Genomic DNA, 21583 nt, shown 5'->3' with positions numbered 1-21583 from the left:
TAGAATGTAGCATTTAACTTGAACAATGACTTAGTTTAATTTCAGGTTTAGTGTTAGTTCACTAATTAGAATTTATATGGCAGATTTAATTGAATTTTTATAATTTTCAGTCATTGAATTTTCATTTGAGCATATTGCATACTTGTGAATTTCAGTCATTGAATTTTTGAAGTCAATTTTCATCTGAGCATATTGCATAGTCATTGAATTTATATGGCTGTTTTGCAATATTTTACTGGTTGCTTGTTTGCATCTTTGAACAGTCTGTAGAATAGCATAGTCATTTGAGCATATTGCATAGTCCCTGAAAACGGATATGTACCATACCGGCATACCCAAGCCTAAATAGCATAGTCAATAACGCATGAATAAATTGTTAACTTTGCAATTTAAGCCAGAAGTAACTTTTATAAACTAAAAAACCGAGAAGGCGTTGCATGATAAGCCAGGCCTCTAGCTTATGTCCTAATAGAGAAGTGATATTGTAATTGGAATGCTAGGCTTAATCATCTGGGATCTTTTCAATATTATGTACGGTATAATTATGGAGCAAATATTGAACTTTTTCTCTTTGGGTCTTTGACCTTTAGAAGTAGGCGGATACTTGTGAAGGTATCACAGCCTCACAGGTTATGTACTCAGCCTTAGTTTTTCTCTGGCGTGTAGGAAATTGTCTTTTACTTTCTCTATGTAGTTTAGTTAAGTAAGGAGCTTATTATTACTTCATGTTATTGGCGTAGGAGTGCAGTCAACTTGACATAGTTGTTCACCTTCAAAGCCTGCTTTTATGCGATCTGTTCTTCCACCCAGTGAAATACTATTGCACTGTTCAAAGCCTGGATACAATTTGCGGTAAAAGTTTTTTGGGGCTTTTTTTTTTTTTTTTTGAAATACCATGGTTTCTTTGAAGTTTCAAACTTCAAACTAAAGTAATTTAATAGATTGTGTTCTTTTACTATGGATAATTGTTAGTGCTCCATTTGTTCTGCAAATTTGTTTGCATTTAGTCTGTAGATTTTTACAGTTGCTGTTTTGCAATATACTACTGGTTGACATCTATGATTCTTTGAATGTCTTATTAAAATTATTTTTTATCATATAATTTTTTTGTAGGCATCATCATAATGGGCGATGGGAAGCACGAATTGGGTGCGTTTATGAGAACAAGTACCTCTACTTAGGCACTTTCAGTAATGTCCTGAACTCTATTTCTCTCGTGCTCGCTCTTGTTCTATGAGATTTAGGATCACGAGCACACACGCAAATACGTGGTCAGACAAAGTGATTATCATAATCACAGGGACAAAGATACTTAATATTTGGACTGTCCCTTTTGGTTTGGTCACTTTCTGTGATCATCATATATAGTATATGTTGTATGTATTCCTGTCCACTATAAACAATAAGATATAAAGGAAAGGGGGTGAGTACGGTACCAGTAGATCTGCCATTAATTAAAAAATTGCTCCTACGGACTCACATGGCGTCACGTGAGTCAAATATTGTGAATACCTCTTAGGAATGGGTTGCTTGATCTGATTTTATGAAGAAAATTATTAGTATGATTAATTAATTAGGTAAGGTTTTGGTGAAAATTATGATCCACTAAGATTCCTGCTCTTTGATTGAACCCCGTCACACCTGACTATTACATATGCAGTTATGCACCCCCACCTTTACTTATAAAGATATGTAATAAAGTCAAATTTGATCAGAAAAGAAAACAAAAAGAGGATTAAAGAATAGAATCAATGCCGAATAACAACTTTTATGTCACATGACAGATTAAGTTGAATCAACTATGTTGGTTTAATATATGTAATTTTTTATGGCATATTCTTAATTATGCGGAAGTGAATTCCACAAGTTGCTCGAGGTTCTGGTTGTGGACAAACGATTAAGGCGGTAGTACGCATACGAGATTGTCTTCACTTGTGGTATATATATCTGAACCATTCTTTGCAATATTAACTTATTTGTTCTGGTTGGTATAATGATTGTGAATTGTATGAGATTTTTAATTGTGATATAATTGATTGGAATTGCAATAATACTTGCATCATTGACTTAGATACCCGCTCAGGGCTTACTCATTAGGAGTAAGTCTTGAATAGTCCCCGGTTTGGGACTGTTCTTGAATGTTCTATCTCATTTAGGTGATAACTACTTGAATTGTTTTGGATCTAAGAAGATCATGGCTCACTATTTCCCGATTGTTCTCTGGGTACATATGTTGATAGCCGATTATCTACATTGTGTGCTTGGAGAACTATAGGGAAATGCTGCCGGATTTTCTTTAGAACCAAACTTTACAAGTAGTTATTAGTGAGATAGGACATTCAAGAATGGGTTAGGTTGGAGTGATAAGGACCTTATTGGATCATCCGGAGTTGCATTTACATGATATAAACTTTGAATGAAAATGTTTGATGCCTTATATTCTTGTTTATGGTTAAGGAGCTATATATGTTACAAAATATACACATTATCTTAAAATTAATTTTGTTATTCAGTGGTTGAAAATGGATCGAAGTTGGATGTATGGTAAACGAAATTGTACAAGTTTTTTACGAGGAATTGAAGAGTTTAGCACTGTTGCCTTAAAACACCAAACAGAGAATAAATCAAAGAATATTCTTTGTCCTTGTTGTGACTGTAATAATTCGAGGGGATATCGTGATATAGTTGATATTAAAGATCATCTAATTCGTCGTGGGTTTAAAGAAAACTACACGAGGTGGACATGGCATGGTGAGAGCATATATATTGAGGCAAGTTCTAGTTATTGTCCAAGGGAAGATGAGAATCATTGTGATGATGATAATGACCCCCAAGGTGAGGATATCGATACAGCTGATGATATTGGTGTTGAAAGTGAGAGTGAAGTGGAGAAGGACAGGATAGATGAAATGATGCAAGATGTTGAAGACCATTTCACAGAGTGTCCCCAGACATATGATAGTATTTTGAGAGCTGCTGAAACCCCGTTATATCCTGGTTGTACAAAGTTCACTAAACTTGGTGCTATTATGAAGTTATTCAACTTAAAGGCGAGCAATTGTTGGACTGACAAGGGTTTTACGCAGTTGTTAGAAGCCTTAGTAGAAATGTTTCCCGACGGGAATGAACTTCCAAACTCCACCTATGAGGCCAAGAAACTTATGTGCCCCTTGGGTATGGAGTATGAGAAGATACATGCTTGTCCCAATGACTGTGTGTTGTATCGAAATGAGTATGCTGATTTGCATGAGTGTCCAAGGTGTGGAGTTTCTCGTTACAAGATGAATGATACTGGTGAGATGTGTAAGAAAGGGTCTCCGGCTAAGGTATTATGGTATCTTCCAATTATACCGAGATTTAGGAGACTCTTCTCGGATGAAAAAACTGCAAAATTATTGAGGTGGCATGCTGATGGGAGGAAGAAAGATGGGTTAATGAGGCATCCTGCTGATTCCCCGCAATGGAGGAACATTGATCGAAAGTTCAAGGACTTTGGTGAAGAAGATCGAAATCTTAGTCTTGGTCTTAGTACAGATGGAATGAACCCATTTGGGACACTAAGTACCCAATATAGCACCTGGCCGGTTCTTCTAACTATCTACAATTTTCCTCCTTGGTTATGCATGAAGTCTAGATACATTATGTTGTCCCTTCTAATATCTGGGCCTAAACAACCTGGAAATGACATTGATGTGTATCTAGCGCCTCTCATTGAAGATTTGAAATTGTTGTGGAATGAAGGTGTCCAAATGTTTGATGCATATAGTAAAACCAATTTCACTTTACGTGCCATGATTTTTTGTACGATAAATGACTTCCCAGCTTATGGGAATTTGTCGGGGTACACTGTGAAGGGAAGAACTCCTTGCCCCATTTGTGAAGATGATTTGGAGGCATTGCGCCTAGACAATTGTGGCAAGCATGTATACATGGATAATCGAAGACATCTTCCAGAAGACCACCCTTTTCGATTCAATAAGGGGTCTTTTAATGGAAAAGTGGAGTTGAGAGAAGCTCGTGGCCCTTTACGTGCAAGTGAGGTTTATCAGCGGGTCAAAGACATTGAGAATGAGTTTGGTAAGCCTTACAAAAGCAAATCAACTGGGGGTTACAAGAAGAAGTCTGAGCTATGGTCTCTTCCATATTGGAGACATTTGGAAGTTAGACATTGTCTAGATGTAATGCATATTGAGAAAAATATATGTGATGCCATTGTGGGAACTTTATTAAACATGCCAGGAAAGACAAAGGATGGAGTTAAAGTAAGAAAAGACATGGCTGCTATGGGTCGTTCAGAGTTGGCACCCGAATCTCGAGGAAAACGCTGGTATCTTCCCCCAGCTTGCTTTACCTTGTCTAAAAAGGAAAAAACTAGCTTCTGTGAGTCATTGCATGGTTTAAAGGTCCCGGCTGGATTTTCTTCTAATTTTCGTAGACTTGTGTCAATGTCTGACTTGAAATTGGGTGGCATGAAATCTCATGATTGTCATGTCTTGATGCAACAATTATTACCAGTTGCCATTCGAGGAATTTTGCCACCTCAAGTGAGGTATACAATTACAAGATTATGTGTCTTTTTTAACACTATCTGTAGCAAGGTCATAAATCCAAGTATTTTAGATGACTTGCAAGCAGATATACTTGAGACAATGTGTCGATTTGAAATGTATTTTCCCCCATCTTTTTTTGACGTGATGCCTCATTTGGTTATTCATCTTGTACGTGAAATTAAACTTTGTGGACCAGTGTGTATGAGATACATGTATCCTTTTGAACGAGAAATGGGTGACTTAAAGGGAAAAGTCATGAATCCGGCCAAACCTGAAGCTAGTATTGTACAACGAACAGTTGTTGAGGAAGTGGCAGCATGGGTTGCTCAATATCTTGCACGTTCACAGAAAATTGGGTTGCCAAAGTCTCGACACGATGGGAGGCTTGGAGGTCAAGGTACTATTGGCAGGAAAAGGATATCCATGGGCTTTGAAATGAAAAATAAGGCCGAGCTTTTTGTGTTGCAAAATCTTAGTGAGGTTCATCCTTACTTGGACGAGCACATGCTTTTTCTTAAAAATAAATATCCTTCCAAAAGTGATCTTCAGCTGATAAAGGAGCATAATTGTTCATTCGTTACATGGTTCAAGGAACGAGTGATGTCCCAACTATCCACCACACCTAACGATATATTTGACACATTGAGATGGTTGGCATATGGTGCTAAATGTCAAGTCATGTCATATGAGGGATACGACATCAATGGGTATTCTTTTTACACTAGCCGACAAGATGACAAGTCAACAATGCAAAACAGTGGTGTTAAAGTAGTAGGTTTGTCATCTGAGTATGTTAGTGCACATGATAAAACACTTGTGGATAAGAAGAAATTTTATTATGGAATCATTGAAGAAATAATAGAGCTGGATTATGTTGATTTCAAGATTCCTCTATTTCGATGTAAGTGGGCTGATAGTAGCCGTGGTGTAAAAACAGATGAACAAGGGAACTTGACCCTTTTAAATCTTGGTCGACGAGGGCATCTAGCTGATCTATTTATATTAGCTTCACAAGCAAAACAAGTTTTTTACATGGCTGACCCAGCTGATTGTAAGTGGTCAGTTGTTTTAGAAGGTAAAAGAAGGATACTTGGCATTGAAGATGTGGTGGACGAGGAAGAATATGATGAGCAATTTAATGAGTCACCACCTTCCGTTTGGAGCATCCCTCCAATAGTCGATGATTTTGACACAACGTTGAAACGAAAAGATCATAATGAAGGATTTTATATCGCAAAAGAGAAGAATGAAGGAGGTATGAATTCTATGATTTTTTTTTTCCAATATGTGTTAGTAATTGCATAAATTGCTTATTATTGTTATGTGTTCAAGTTTATAATTTAAAAATGATATAAATCGATGTCTTAATTTATTTATGTCTTTTTTTTTCAGGTAAGTAATAATGGAGGATGAGGATTTGCATAATCGTTCCATGTCTTTGCAAAGTGAGGAAGATGAGCCACACAATCAATCACAATCAGAGCTACAAACAACCGACTCTCAGAAGAAGAAAAAAAATCCAAGAGGTCCTTCAAAGGGCCTAAAATCCATGCCTGGGGTTCCTAGAGTGCTTGAATGGGATGAATTGTGTCGACCCATTGGAAAGTGGGCAAAAGCATAAAAAATTAATGTTGGTGAAATAAGTCGTGCAAAGGTGTCTATATTGTATAAAGATTGGAATCAAGTTCCACAAGGAATAAAAGACACTTTGTGGGAAGATGTTAAGGTAATATTCACTATTATATGTTAAATGTTATACTATTATATGATCATTTTGACATTATTTGAATATGATGAAAACAATTTATTTGAATATGATGAAATTATTTACTAACTTTTTTTATTTTTTTAATTTTTTGCGTAGAGAGAGTTTCAAATCGAAGAAGATGAAGACAAGAAAAAAAAGGTCCTACGCACTTGTGATAAAACTTGGAGAGATTTCAAAACAAAATTGGTCAGTGGTTGGATCACATGTACCAGGAATATGCCGAAGGAGAAAAGAATGCCGTATGTACTCTATGATTTCATATCTGAGGATATGTGGAAAACATTTGTGGAGGAGCATACGACAGATGATTTTAAGGTTTGTGTGTATTAATATCAATGATCATGCGGGTTATTAATACTTTGTTAACGGATTCTTATGTACTAATCTTCATTTATGCTCGTGAAAATAGGAAATCAGTGAGAAGGCAAGACAAAGCCAGTCTTTCAACGAATACCCTCACCATTTAGGAGCCAAATCATATGGTGAAATGAATATTGTATGGCGTAGAAAAGGGTATATTCCCACGACATCTTCAGCATCCAGTACTTCATCTTGTTCTTCGGTTGTGTCTAGTTTGCCGGATAGGACATATGCTTGGCTTCTAGCAAGATCAATAGAAGATGATAAGGGAAATCCTTATTTGCCGGATGAGAAAATAAGAGAGGTGAAAGAATCCCTTGTAAGTATATAATAAGTATATGTAATAAGTCTTTATTTCAAGTTTGAATATATTTTGTTAAGTTTATGTATTGCAACCAAAGTTTTCTAACTTGAAGTCATTGTGTAGGATAATTGGAGAAAGCAACAAGCTGAAGGAAACTTTGTTCCTAATAGGCATGATGATATTTTATCTCGTGCCCTTGGGAAAAAAGATCGTAATGGTCGGGCAATAGCATTTGGCAGTGGAATTGGCATTAAAGTTGTATGGGGATTCAGAGAGAGGCGTAGTGGCCGACGGGGTAGGGAATTCGGAGATGATGAGCTGGAAGAATTAGAGGCAAGAGTAGCCCGGAGGGTACGAGAGGAGACTATGCAGGAGATGGATTCTAAAATGGATTCCATGGTTCAAGAGAAGTTTATGTTATTTGCTAAACAGATTGGTATTCAAATTCCAACTGAAATGATAGAAATGAATAACATAGGCCGGACGACTCAGCAAAATCCTAGTAGTTTCCAATCAGTGGGTGATGATCCATTTGCAAACATACAGGTATCCAACATTTTTTATTTTATATTTTGTATCTTTTTTTTTTAATGATTTATGACTGCGACATACTTTTAACTTTGTAACTCAGTTTTCTATATTTTTTAATTATGATTTTTTTCTATCTTTATAAGGAACCGGTTCCTTGTCGGCTATCATTGTTGAAAAATGACTCTGAGAAAGTCATTGTAGCTGAAGGTACATATCATCCGGAGTTAATCCTTGATCATCATAGTAACCTCCTTCCGGATCACGTGAGGGTGAGTGTTGATGATTTTTTTGACGAGTTCAAAGAATTCTCGGTTCCAGTTCCTTCTTCAGTCATCAAGAAACTTAAGCATGCTCATGGTACATTTACCCAATGGCCGAAATACTTGGTTTCACTCATGCATGACAAGGTAAATTATTTTTGTAACAATTTACATATAGTTTGCCATACAAAATATAGCAAATTGTTGAATAGATTTGCTTTACTATTGATTAGGAATTCATATCAAATAAGAACAATGGTAACAACAAAGCGGCCAAAGAAAACATGCAAGACAAAATGAAAGTAGTTGAAAGTGGTCGCGAAACAAAAGAGTCCAACACCAATCCAAAAAAAGCTTTTCTTATGGATTATGCTTTGGAAAACTTGTCTCAGAAGTGTGGGTCTTTGAATAGTTTGTTATCTTCATTACCCGAAGGTGAAACTATTAAGGTTAAGGCTGATGCTTGGACCTTTAGTTATGAAGACAGTAAGGACATCATTATCAAACGTGAAGATGTCAATTAACTTCTCACAGGAGCTTGGCTGAATATTTGAGCTTTGCAAGTTTTTATGATGTAAGATATTCAAATTTCACTCTTCCCATATACTTATTTATTACCATTTATAATGTTATTACATGATATATATGTAGGGCCTTGAGTGACTTACTCGATACGGAGGAAGTGGCTTCCATTGGATTCATGTGTCCGGAAATGATTTCAGAAACCTATTTGCATAGTGATGCTGATCGTATCCTACTACACATGACACATGTGATGGAAAAACAAAAATCTAAGCAGTTCATCTTATGCCCATACCATGAAAAGTATAAACTTTGAACTTGTATTTATTTGAACTTTGCAAATTGTTGATATTACTTTACTCTTTTACAAATGTGTGTCTAATTTATTATGTAGGAATCATTGGGTTCTTTTGGTCTTATGCATGGCTAAGCGTGAAGTCATCATCTTTGATTCTTTGAGGCAGAAGCGAAATTTAGCAATTAAGTTTGCAATGACAAAGTAAGTCTAGTTTGTTATTAATGTCATGATTTTATGTGTGTAAGGGTAATATATATATGTTTTTTGTTTCAAATGTGTAGTGCTTTTCGAAGTTTTAAGGCATTAAGTGGACAATCTAGGGGAAGTAAATTGACATGGCATTTGGGACAGGTTACCTTAATTTCTGACCCTAAATTTTAGTTTCTTAATAATTGAAGTATAGCAATTTAATTCAACTTACAAATATATTACATGTAGTGTCCTCAACAATTGGGTGGACGTGAGTGTGGCTACTACGTCATGCGTTATATGTACGAAATACTTGAACATCACCATAGCAGTGAAGATCTTATTCAGGTATGAGTTGTCAAATATTTCATTTTTGTTTGATAAATACAATTTGATTTTAGCTACAATCTTGAATTAAAACTTTCCTCTTGTATATTTGTTGTGTTGATAGGATTTTTCAAGAACTACACCGTACACCGAGGAGGAGATAAATGAGATCCGAGATATTTGGGCAGAGTATTTTATATGTAATGTTGAACTTTAGATTTATCACTTAGCGCATGTTTGACTCTTGTTTTGGATTATAGGCTTGAAATGAAGTAATTTGGTTAATTGGTGTTGGGATGATGAGTATAATGTCTATGATATTGAGATGTAAATTATTGGACAGGTTGTTAATATAATGCCGTCATTCCCAATTTTATGGGTAGGCCAAATTACAAAGGAGACTCTGCCGAAATTTACATTTGCATTATTCAATAATATTGCATTTTAATTTCAATTATATTAGCGTTAGCATATTACTTTATACCTAGGAAAACAGGTACTACAAACATATACAAGGCAATTATTATATTATAATTAAAAAAAAAATTCACCTCATTTGCGTCACTCCTATATAAACAAGTGACGCAAATAACAAAAAAATCCATTTATTGGAAGAGTCATTTGCGTCGCTTGTTTATTAAGGAGCGACGCAAATAACAAAAAAAGTTTATCAAAAGAGTCATTTGCGTCGCTTGTTTATAAAGGGGCGACGCAAATGACTAAAAATAAGTTTATTAGAAAAGTCATTTGCGTCGCTCTTTTATAAAGGAGTGACGCAAATAACAAAAAATAAGTTTATCTAAAGAGTTATTTGCGTCGCTCCTTTAGAAAAGAGTGACACAAATAACAAAAAATATGTTTGTCAGAAAAGTCATTTGCGTCGCTTATTTATAAAGGAGCGACGCAAATGACAAAAAATAAGTTTATAAAAAAAGTCATTTGCGTCGCTTGTTTATAAAGGAGCGACGCAAATAACAAAAAATAAGTTTATAAAAAAAGTCATTTGCGTCGCTTGTTTATAAAGGAGCGACGCAAATGACTCTTATTTGCGTCGCCCCTAGGAGCGACGCAAATGACTTAAAAGTCATTTGCGTCGCGAGCAGTTGCGTCGCTCATAGAAGCGACGCAAATACACTATAAATGAGCGACGCAAATAAGCCTTTTTCTACTAGTGCTGCTTTCTCTTCCTGAGTGGAATAAAGCAGCTGTCACTAAGTTACTTTGGGATATTGCTCACAAGGCTGATAATCTTTGGGTTAAGTGGGTTCATACCTACTATTTCAAGCATAAAGATTGTTGGACCACTCCTACCCCTACTAGATGCTCCTGGTTTTTGAAGAAGATTTTGAGTTGTAGAGATATTGTGAATGATCAAGGGGGATGGGATGGTTTCGTTCAGGGCAACAAGTAGAAAATTAAGAAGCTTTATGCTGCTATTAGGCCTCAAGTGCCTAAAGTTCCTTGGAAGAGAGTTACTTGCCATAACTTAGCAACTCCCAAGAGTGTTTTCATATTGTGGCTAGCTTTATGGAATAGGCTTGTCACTAAGGATAGGTTGCTTCAATGGCACATCTCTTGTGATCCGAAGTGTACTGTTTCCTTTGTTTGAATGGCAATGAAAGTGTTCAGCATCTTTTTTTTATTGTGATTTCTCTAGGAGGGTTTGGAGTAAGGTTTTGGGGATCTTACGTGTTTCCAAGCCTGTTCAGCAGTTTAGTGATGAGATTGATTGGATGAAGAAAATCTGCAGAAGTTCCAGATTAAAGAATAAAGTGATCCAGGTGGCCTTCACTGAAACAGTTTATGGGATTTGGATTCAAAGGAATGCAGTTCTCTTTACTGGTTGTTGCAAATCAGTTGATGCCCTTGTTCGGGATATTGTCTTTCACTCAGTTTGTAGAATCCCGGCGGGAAGCAAATATTTGATTGTTTAGGGCTTGTCTCGGGTTCCTTGTGTGTGTGTTCTGGTCTTTTTCGTTTTCAGTTGAGGGGCTGGTTTTGGTGTTGGTGCTCTGCTGTCTGCCTTGCTGTTCTGTGTTATGCAGCTGCTTGTTCTGCTCAGTGTTGTGCTGCATGTTGTCTTGTTTTGCTGCTGGGTGGCTGCTGTGATTTGCTGTGTACTGCTGGTGTGCTTCTGCACTACTGAGTGCTGCTCTGAATTCAAGTGCTGGTTGGTGCTGCTTTGAGCTGCTGTAGGCTGTGGGAGGCTGCTGTTGTACTGCTGATTTGCTGCTTATGCACTGCTGAGTGCTGCTATAAATTCTGGTGCTGTTTTCTTGCTGCTGCACTGCTGATTTTATTATTGCACTGCTGTTTTGGTGCTGGTTTGTTGCTGCAGTTTGCTGTCTTTGTCTGTTGGTGCTTCGTGTTGTTGCTGCTCTGCTGTAATGCTCTTTTGCTGATGGAGCACCTTTGACTTGCTGGTGTTGTGCTCTGATGTTGGGGCTGCTGTGCTTTGCTTTGTGCCATGCTGTCTTCTTTTGGGGCTTGCTTTGGTGCTCGTTTTGTTGTTTTTCTTTGTTCTTTTGGTTTCTTTAGTCGGTTTGCAGGCATGTTTGCTTCTGGCTGTAGTTTTTGGTGGCTTTCGGGTGTTTGGCATTGTTGTTTTTCTGGTTTTTTTGTTGTCTGGTCCTGGTTTCCGGAACCCTTCCTAGAAGGTGGCCGGGAAGCTGAGTCCAGTTGTTCTAGGCCCTTCCTAGAACCCTTCCTAGAAGGTGGCTATGTTTGGGTCTAGAACTGGTCGTGGGTTGTCCTGTTGTTTTTCAGGTCTTTTGGTGTTCTGGTGGTAGTTATAACTTAGCTTTTGTAAGTTGTAACTTTCTCTTTTTGGTAATAAAATCTTATTTTCCAAAAAAAAAAAAAAAAAAAAAAAAAAGAAGCCCAAAACTAGTAAATAAAAGTTAAGCTTAAAAACGATAATGAAGATGTTAAAAACAACCCAAATAAAAAATATAAATATATATATAAACACCTATATTTTTTTTTTAAAAAAGGATATAAACACCTATATTTTTATCCGAAAGTTTGTGATAAGCTTTTTTATTTTATTTGGAGAGAAAAAATAAATAAATAAAAACTTTGTTTTTTTTTTTTGTTTTTTTTTTTTTGATGGAACTTTGTTTTTTTTAATGAAGATGAAAAAAAAACTCTAATTTAAAACTCCACTTAACAATAAATTTATCCTTAAAGTCGGTAAACTCTAGTAGGGAAGAAAAACTCAAAACCCTCCCTTATAAATAGGACGTAAACAATGAAATATGATTCATTCTTTCTTTCACCATCACAATTTCATAATACAAGAATAACACATAACAAAAAACATAAAGAAAACAACTTAGCTGAACCATAGCAATGGCAACTGACGAGGAAGAAAACAAGCCAACATCATCCCTCGAAATCGACGATTCGACAACGGACACAACACTAATAGCATCAGTAGAGAAGACATTCGAGGGTACGGAGGTGCCATCATGGAAACAACAGTTAACGATTCGAGCTTTTGTCGTAAGCTTTGTGTTGAGCATTCTTTTTACCTTCATTGTAATGAAGCTCAACCTTACTACCGGAATTATACCATCGTTGAATGTTTCGGCTGGATTATTGGGTTTTTTCTTTGTTAAAACTTGGACAAAGTTGCTTGAGAAATCTGGTTATCTTAAACAACCTTTTACTCGTCAAGAAAATACTGTTATTCAGACTTGTGTTGTTGCCTCCTCCGGCATCGCCTTCTCCGGTGAGTTTTAATTAAAATTACTCTTAATCATGATTTTTCTAGCTCGATAATAATCTAGTCCATTAGATGTTTATACAATTATACATACTAGTATTATTTGTGATAATAATATTGGAGTTCTTGGTATCTTTAGGTTATCTTTTAGCGTAGTATTATCTATATTCCCTTAGTATAGACGTTTTCAAGGTTCAAGAATTAGGGTTAGTAAGCATGAAATTTTAAATTTTTGATAATAATGATGATTTTGATCGAGTATTTTTTAGTTATATCGAGATACAATATTAAGAAATTAGTAGGGAAAACTAATTAAATGTGTATAAACAATTATAATTTGGTTGAACTGAACGATCCTAAATCTATGCAATGAAAAGAGCATGCGAATTGAATAAAAAGTAAAAAACGGAGTAAAGGTCAAAATCATAAATCCGTGGAAGTTAATGTGGGATCTAGCTTATTACGATGTATTATTTTTCCAAAGTAGCTTTTATATAATTTTTTTTGTAAATACAAAATTTATAATGGACCAGCTTGTGCATAAAATACAAGGGAAACCTAAATGAACAGATGACGTATTTAGTTTTTCATTCGTAAAATTTCATGTAAAATATAGAGCAATTAATCATTATCCAGAGATAAGTTCGCTCACAAAACTTGAACTAGTAACATGCCCGATTTACTCACAATAAAGATGCACGATTAAACTAAGAAATATGTTGTTACTTATTAGTAATACATGACACCCATATGTATAATAAAATTTTGATTTAATTTGTCTAAGGCAATATATTATTTATCATTAAATTAACTATAACAAGTATGGTGCACGAAGAAATCGATCAATGCATTTGTGTGATTTGTCTAATAACACAATTATTAAAACATAAAACCTTATAAACAAGGTACACGAAGAAATCGATCAATTGATTTGAAAATTTAACCTTCATACTAAAAACATTGGTGTATTTGGTGTGATATAACTGAATTCCTAACCTTAAGGATATAATTTGGATAAGGTTTTGTCATCTTGTGCCTTACTAGAGCAATCCATGATCAGTTGATCACTAGGTTCCTCAATTTGCTCTACGTATGATACAAAGTATACTCGTATTTTCACCGTGTACAAATGCATCATTAGCTGTATTTTAAATTTCTTTTTTATGCGAATTTATAATATTTTGAAATGTTATTATCCTCGTAAAAAAAAAATGTTATTATGTGTCCATGAGAATGAGAAATTTGTATTTTAATTTCATTCTATTCCTCACACATGCTCATGTCCATGAGAATGAGAATTTTGTTACTTCGTATATAACACCGAGTATAACATGAACACCCTATAATTTGAAGTTCGATTAAGCTAAATTTCTTAGATACTAGGATATTGATCGACATTGAGATTACACGGATTTTATACCTTCATAATGTGTATAATATTTGGATACTACGTATATAAAATAATGATTTGGATACTACGTATATAAAATAATGGCAATCACAATCTATCATCTAATAATCTTGCAAAGTACTCAATAATTAGTTTTTAAGTATGGATTAATGTAATTCAATTCAACATCCTTTTTACTTAAGCAAAATTTTCATTTTCTTTTTAAAAATTCTAAGTTAATAACAATTGCTAAACAGGTGGTGCTGGGAGTTATGTACTTGGTATGAGTAAAAGAGTTGCTGAGCTAGGAGACAAAGCGTTTTTACTAGACATCAAGAATCCTTCCTTAAGATGGATGACTGGCTTTCTCTTTGTTGTTAGCTTCATCGGCCTTTTTTCTGTTGTTCCCCTTCGTAAGGTACGAGTTTTCTAGTGATCAAAACTCGAACATATAAAGTAACAAATATATAAAATGTTGTTACAAACATTTTTGATAAGATATATAAACTAAACAATAGATGTTTGATTTGTGTGTGTGTGTTTTTTTTTTCTTGTAGATTATGATCGTCGACTTTAAACTTACTTATCCAAGTGGGACTGCTACTGCGCACCTTATCAACAGCTTCCATACTCCAGAGGGTGCTGTATTAGCCAAGTAAGATTTACATGCTTCAATTTATTGTACTAATCTTATTTGATTGAACATATTGTGTAATATGGCTCATTTTCGCTCTTCAAATTCTTATGTTTTGATTCTGATTGTAGGAAAAAGGTAAAGATGTTAGGCAAATTCTTTACTTTCAGCTTCTTGTGGAGTTTCTTCCAATGGTTCTTTGCAGGAGGTGATGATTGCGGTTTTGCAAGTTTTCCAACTTTCGGTCTACAAGCCTATAAGCAAAAGTATGTGTTACATGAAAATAATTCAATCTTTTCCCTATAAATTGTTGACTTGCTATACTTAAAGCTAGTGAAATTTGTATAATGAAGCAAGTTTACAATTAAGTCATGCTTCATTCTCATTTTTATGTGATTACTGCAGGTTTTACTTCGATTTCTCTGCAACATATGTGGGTGTGGGGATGATATGTCCGTATCTTATCAACATATCTATACTACTAGGAGCAGTTTTATCATGGGGTGTCATGTGGCCTCTCATAGCGCAACAGAAAGGTCATTGGTACGCCGCAGATGCAGGGGACAGCAACCTTCATGGCCTGCAGGGTTACAGGGTACCACCTTTTTCTTTGTTCAAAATCGATTTTCTTAAAACTGACTGGTGCACCAAATAACTTAGGATGGTTTAATTTAATTTCACATGTTTGATTGCAGGTTTTTATTGCCATAGCAATTATCCTAGGAGATGGACTCTATAATTTTGTCAAAGTTTTCGGGCGATCAGTGATAGCCTTGTACAAAGAGTACAAGAAAAAGCAATCAGGTGCAATTATTCCTTACAGTGAACGCCCCACCCCTGAAGTCTCCCCTGAATCATTCGATGACCAACGAAGAACTGAGTATTTTCTCCAGGACAGAATTCCAAATTGGGCTGCAGCAGCTGGTTATGTTGCTATTGCCGCGATTGCTATTGGTGTACTGCCACAGATCATCCATCAGCTCAAGTGGTACCATGTCTTAGTCCTGTATATTGTTGCACCCGTGTTAGCCTTCTGTAACGCGTATGGTTGTGGGCTAACTGACTGGTCCTTGGCATCTACTTACGGAAAGTTAGCAATCTTTATTATTGGAGGGTGGGCTGGTGCTTCTCATGGTGGGATTGTTTCAGGGCTCGCGGCCTGTGGTGTTATGATGAACATCGTCTCAACAGCATCAGACCTAACACAAGACTTTAAAACCGGTTACATGACACTAGCTTCACCTCGATCAATGTTTGTGAGCCAAATAGTAGGGACTGCAATGGGCTGTGTTATTTCTCCAATTGTCTTCTGGATTTTCTACAATGCATACCCTGATCTTGGACTACCAGAGTCCAAGTATCCAGCACCATTTGCTGCTGTGTATCGAAACATAGCTCTTCTTGGAGTCGAGGGAGTAAGTACATTGCCTAAGAACTGTCTCCTGTTATGCATAATATTCTTCATCATTGCAATGGGAATCAATGGAGTTAAGGATGTCGTAGGGGAGAAGTACTCGAGGTTTATACCAATTCCAATGGCAATGGCTATACCTTTCTACCTCGGAGGCTACTTTGCTATTGACATGTGTGTTGGTAGCTTGATACTCTTCGTGTGGGAGTACAGGAATAAGGCTAAGGCTGATGCATTCGCGCCTGCAGTTGCCTCGGGTTTGATTTGTGGCGATGGAATATGGAGTTTGCCTAGTGCTATACTTGCCTTGGCTGGTGTTAATCCTCCTATTTGCATGAAGTTCGTTAAAACCTAGGTTGGAAGAAAGCTAAGTATACGATCGATCAGATAGAAAAGTTTATTGGATTCCTAGTTTTATCAACAGTAGAACCATTTTAGTTAATTTGATCTTATTGTATGTAGTACAAATGCAATCAATATGTACTAAATTCGATAATTAACTTTCTTAGGTGATGAATGTTAATAAGTAATTTTTCTATGCATGTATGCATTGTAACCTGTAGCATATGGTTTAAAAATATGATCTTTTATGCTATATTAGATGTTACTCTCTTATTAGCAAGGGTGTAGCAATCAGCAGTGTGTTTTGAAAGAACTTAGAACGCACATCCGATTATGTCAAGGGAAAGATAATTGGTTATTTTGCGTCCGGGTGTGAAAAAGATTGTCTCAAACTTCATATAAAGTTTCTCGCTCCCTTATTTCTTCTATAGTATTATGATTTTTAATGTTATTTCACTTCCATTATGGATCATTTCTCTTGATGAGCCAACAATTTTGCAATGGAGTGCTACCATATTGGATTGTAGTAGGCTGACTGATAATGGATACCCAATGTATTAAAGCTAGTTGGGCCTCCTGACATTTTATTGATGGATTTAATACTTGTACCTGGCAGTAACGAATTGGAAAAGTTTGATTATTTTTACCTCAAATCTGTACTAATTTATTAGATATAATATACTATTACCTTTGTTATAGGTTATGTGCAACGATTTGACATAAAGCAGAGAGGAAAAATGTCTAATTGTTGCACATAATCTGTAACGAAGGTAGTACTTCTTCCGTGTTTTTTTAAGTGTTATAGGTTGATCGACACATAGTTTTAGGCAATTTAATTGACTTATAAAATAAGAGGTAAGTGACGTAGTTGGAGTATTAAAAAATTGTAAAAGAAAGATAGTGGGGTTAATATTTTATTGAAAAGTAATGAATGTGAGAGAAAAATATAATAAAAAAGTAGTAGTGGGTTTTGGGTGGGGAACATGAGGAGAGAGATATAATATTTTAATGTAGCTTTTTGTCAAAAAGGGAAGTGTAACACTTAAAAAAACACGGTCGGAAATGGAAAGTGTAACACGTAAAAAACACGGAGGGAGTATATACAAATTTTTATATGTGTCTGCCACACGGTGTGATTAGTTATCATGAGAGTTATTTTGTTAGTGTTATACGAGTTATTCAGTCAGCGTTACAAGGATTACTCATTCATCAAGTGTCATAAGGGTTACTCGATCAGTGTTATAGAAGTTACTCGATCAGTGTTACATGAATTATTTTGTTCTCTTATAAATGACCACCCGATGTCGTCAGTCGCATATAAAACATAACAACTGTCAAGAATCAAGGAGACGGTGATACAAATAAAGTAACACACGTGGAGCAGTTGTATAAAAATCTGGAAAAAATGAGACTACAATTCTATTTAAAGCGTGCAAGCTATTCCACTCATTACGCACTCTTCTCTGGGTTCTTACATAAGAAGCTCCTTAATCTGTTAGTCCTTACTACTTGGTTATCTTGGTACGTCATATTTCTTATTCATCTATCTTTTCTGCCTTTCTTTACTTTTTCAATCCATGCTTATTCAATTAATTTTCAGTTCACGTTTTTATTATATTTTTTTTTTTTTATTTATGAATATTTGAGTTAAAACTTTGTTGTTGATACTTTAATATAACTATACATATAACATATATACAAATAATATGTAAGCGATCTATATCCATGGTTTTTTGTGGCTCTACCCTTGTGGATCTTGCTTGCTTTCCCCAACTTTTGTTCTTCTGCTCTCATCTCTGTAGATTCACGTCATTTGTTTTGTGTTTATGGCAAATTTGAACAAATGTACTTGTCTGCCGTCTATGCGATCAATATACCAAAGGGCTTAGAGCACCAAACTAAAGCTTGGTTTTGCTAGGAATATTACACCTTCCTGAGGTTAGGGGTTCAATCTCCACTAAGACGCTTGACAATGGAAATATCTAATCGATGCCCCCTCACATTAAAAGTGTCTAATCTTTTTTTTTTAAAGGAGTTAATGAATTTAAATGTTTTTTTTTTTTTTTTTTTTTTTTTTTTTTTATGGTTAAAACCAAACAAATAAAAGGTAAAACTTAGATGAATTATTATCTGTTTCTTTTCATTCAGTTTTCAACGTTTGTACAATATGCTCCTATAGTACAGAGTAGTAAGTTAGGGCATGTTCTCTTCCGTTGAAATTCAATTCAGCTCAGTTCAGCTCAGGCTCAGTTCAGTTCAGTTTAGCTCTTAATTTACGTCTAATGATATTGCTAATGATATAAAGCCAAATTTCATTCTTTTAAGCTCTTATTACGACGACAATAATAATAATAATAATAATATTATTATTATTATTAACAATAATAATAATAATAATAATAATAATAATAATAATAATCAATAAGTAATAAATAATAATAATAATCATCAATAAATAATAATAATAATAATAATAATAATAATAATAATAACAATAATAATTGAAATAATAATACTAATAATAATAATCAATAAATAATAATAATAATCATCAATAAATAATAATAATAATAACAATAACAATAATAATAATAATAATAATAATAATAATCAATAAATAACAATAATAATAATAATAATAATCAAAATTAATAATAATAATAATAATAATAATAATAATAATAATAATATTAATAATAATATGTACATTTGTATATACACATATGTATAGTAATAAATAATCAATAAATAATCAAAGATCACTAATTCGTAGTTAGAAATCACTAATTAATAAGTTCAGCTCAGCTCAGTTCAGCTGAGTTCAGTCAATCGGAACAGGCCCTTAGTTAATAGAAAGTCTAGTATGTAGTACGGAGTAAAACTTTTCTAAATTTGTACAAGACAGCATACAGATAAGGGTTTCACTTTAAAACCTTAATATCACAATGACAATTCAAATGCCCCCATTTATATTTTAGGAGCTCGTTAGATTACTAGAATGAAAAATGATTTTTTTTTTTTTTTTTTTTTTTCATTATTCAGCAAAATGAAAAATGCTTTTGGGATGTATTATTATAAACTTAAATGTACATTGAAGAGTAATAAAATTAACATTAGATATACATCTTGTGAACTCTATCATCATAATGGAAATTGTTGAAAACCCAATGAAGCTCCAAATTAAATAATAATAGATAATAATAACGAAAACTCATAGTGACCAGTTGTACGAGCATCAATATCTGAAGTCCTAGTAAACGTACGTATACGCCTGAACCCACTGTAGCAACATAACAAATTTTTTCTCTGATTCCTCCAATAAAGAGAAAGAGAAAAGAAGAAAAATTATACTGTAGTCAATAGCCCTACAATGTGTCACTATACAAATAATAATATTATTATTATCATTATAGTTGGAAACCACTAGTACTTTGTAGTATCACGATTCTCTAATAAAGCACAACTTCCAAATTTCCAATTAAGATTTATTAAGATAGGATATGACTCATATGACTGATATGAGGGATCTTATATTCTTATTGAAGTGAGGAGCCCACCCACTCAACATGTTTTGTATCTTTACGTTTCTGCTTTTTATCTAACTCAAATAATTCCAATAACAAAGACATCTTTACGTTAAAGGAATTTTGTTGATTAAAAGTAAATGAATAAGGGTTTGTTCTCGTACGTTTATTTTCCGTTTAGCTCAATTCAGCTTATTAGCTCCTAATTTCCTTCTCTTATAAAATATTCATTTCAATTCAGCTCGATCAACTCAGTTCAGTTCAGCTGAGTTCAGTCAATGTGAACAAGCCCTAAGTGTTGCTCAGTAGTTGATCTTTGTAGTAAGGGATGCAAGAACGAATTAACAAGGTTATAACAAGGTTGATTTCTATTCAAAAAAAAAAAAAAAAAGAAAAGCTTGATTAAATTTTTTTGTCATACTTCTTTTGTTTTTTAGATGCATTATTTGTAGGTTTTAGAGATAAGAGAGATCGGGAGAATGAAAAAAGATGGTCTATATGATATGAGATATATGGAGAGAATTTATTAACTAAAATACATAATGATGCATGGAATTCGAAACTTTCTTATTTATGAGTGATGCATCTTAAAAAAGAAATGAAAAATGTAATTTGTGATGGGTATAAATGTATATGCAACCAATGCAGGCATATATGGATCATTTGAAATTTATTTTCAATATCAAGTAGGGTACATGTGAGTTAGTATTATATACTCTTGGATTATATACTTCATACTAATTATGATTGAGTTATTTTGCCGAAATCTTATGTTATTTTGCTTAAATTTTTTGTTATTTTGCTAAAACAATATGTTATTTAGTTACTTACTTCAACAACATGTATAAAAAAAATTAAAAAAAAAAAAACATGCAAGAATGAAATAACATGTAGTTATTTAAAATAACATATATAAAAATTAAAATAATAAGAAGTTCATATCAAAATAACATGAATTTTATAAACTTGGAGTACAATATTGTTGAATATAAAAAAATGCAAATATAAAATTACATGTACTTATTTCAAAATAATATATATATAAATTAAATTTAATTAGAAGTTAACATCAAAATAGCTTAGATTTTATAAACCTGGAGTACCATAGAAATTGCAGGGTTGACCGCATATACATTACAAACTATAATTAAAATTTGATGTACAACAAATATTATACATTATTTTATTCAAAAAAAATATTATACATTTGTTTTAATAAAATTGTAAAAAATCAATTTACTACAATGATGATAAAATTACGGTTTTTAAATGAGTAAAAATCAAATCTAGGTGAAAATGTATATGCTACTTTTATAAGAACCTAACTTAGTGTCTATTATTATACACACTCGATACACTTAAAAGTTAAAAACTATTCGGTGTATACTTACTAAGAGCAAGATTAATCCTAGGTCTTAAGATTTTAAATGACATCATCAATTTCTA

General features: G+C 34.0%; 2 protein-coding genes and 1 pseudogene across 3 annotated transcripts in view; all 3 read left to right on the top strand.

The window, feature by feature from the left end:
* Positions 1-6432: 6432 nt before the first annotated feature.
* On the top strand, positions 6433-19463 carry LOC145635867 (putative metal-nicotianamine transporter YSL7). Its single transcript, XM_081687242.1, has 9 exons — positions 6433-6456; positions 10767-10770; positions 12540-12842; positions 14484-14644; positions 14784-14881; positions 14992-15126; positions 15266-15455; positions 15556-16614; positions 19419-19463. Exons 3-9 carry the CDS (start codon positions 12653-12655, stop codon positions 19461-19463), a joined length of 1878 nt encoding a protein of 625 aa, XP_081543368.1. The 5' UTR covers positions 6433-6456; positions 10767-10770; positions 12540-12652.
* On the top strand, positions 8486-9511 carry LOC145636692 (uncharacterized). Its single transcript, XM_081688256.1, has 5 exons — positions 8486-8598; positions 8690-8794; positions 8875-8944; positions 9032-9130; positions 9234-9511. The coding sequence occupies exons 1-5, from the start codon at positions 8486-8488 to the stop codon at positions 9324-9326; spliced, it is 480 nt and encodes a 159-aa protein (XP_081544382.1). The 3' UTR covers positions 9327-9511.
* LOC145635868 (caffeoyl-CoA O-methyltransferase-like) overlaps positions 18001-21583 on the top strand; it is a 26227-nt pseudogene continuing 22644 nt past the window's right edge. The window contains exon 1 of the transcript XR_014113920.1: positions 18001-18134. The product of XR_014113920.1 is annotated as a caffeoyl-CoA O-methyltransferase-like (transcript). The remainder of the gene's footprint in view (positions 18135-21583) is intronic.

Source organism: Chenopodium album, chromosome 6, assembly GCF_948465745.1.
Source record: "Chenopodium album chromosome 6, dcCheAlbu1.1, whole genome shotgun sequence".
In the NCBI taxonomy this organism is placed as follows: domain Eukaryota; kingdom Viridiplantae; phylum Streptophyta; class Magnoliopsida; order Caryophyllales; family Amaranthaceae; genus Chenopodium; species Chenopodium album.
Note: the sequence above shows the minus strand (reverse complement) of the source record. Positions and strands in the feature narration are given on the sequence as shown.

Excerpts from the sequence above, each read along its gene's own strand:
- LOC145635867 (XM_081687242.1), top strand. The coding sequence starts at position 12,653 with ATGAAGCTCAACCTTACTACCGGAATTATACCATCGTTGAATGTTTCG. Across the intron at positions 14,645-14,783 it reads CTGTTGTTCCCCTTCGTAAG|ATTATGATCGTCGACTTTAA; the intron begins GTACGAGTTTTC and ends TTTTTCTTGTAG. Across the intron at positions 15,127-15,265 it reads CTACAAGCCTATAAGCAAAA|GTTTTACTTCGATTTCTCTG; the intron begins GTATGTGTTACA and ends TGATTACTGCAG.
- LOC145636692 (XM_081688256.1), top strand. The coding sequence starts at position 8,486 with ATGATTTCAGAAACCTATTTGCATAGTGATGCTGATCGTATCCTACTA. Across the intron at positions 8,599-8,689 it reads TTATGCCCATACCATGAAAA|GAATCATTGGGTTCTTTTGG; the intron begins GTATAAACTTTG and ends TTTATTATGTAG. Across the intron at positions 9,131-9,233 it reads GCAGTGAAGATCTTATTCAG|GATTTTTCAAGAACTACACC; the intron begins GTATGAGTTGTC and ends TTGTGTTGATAG.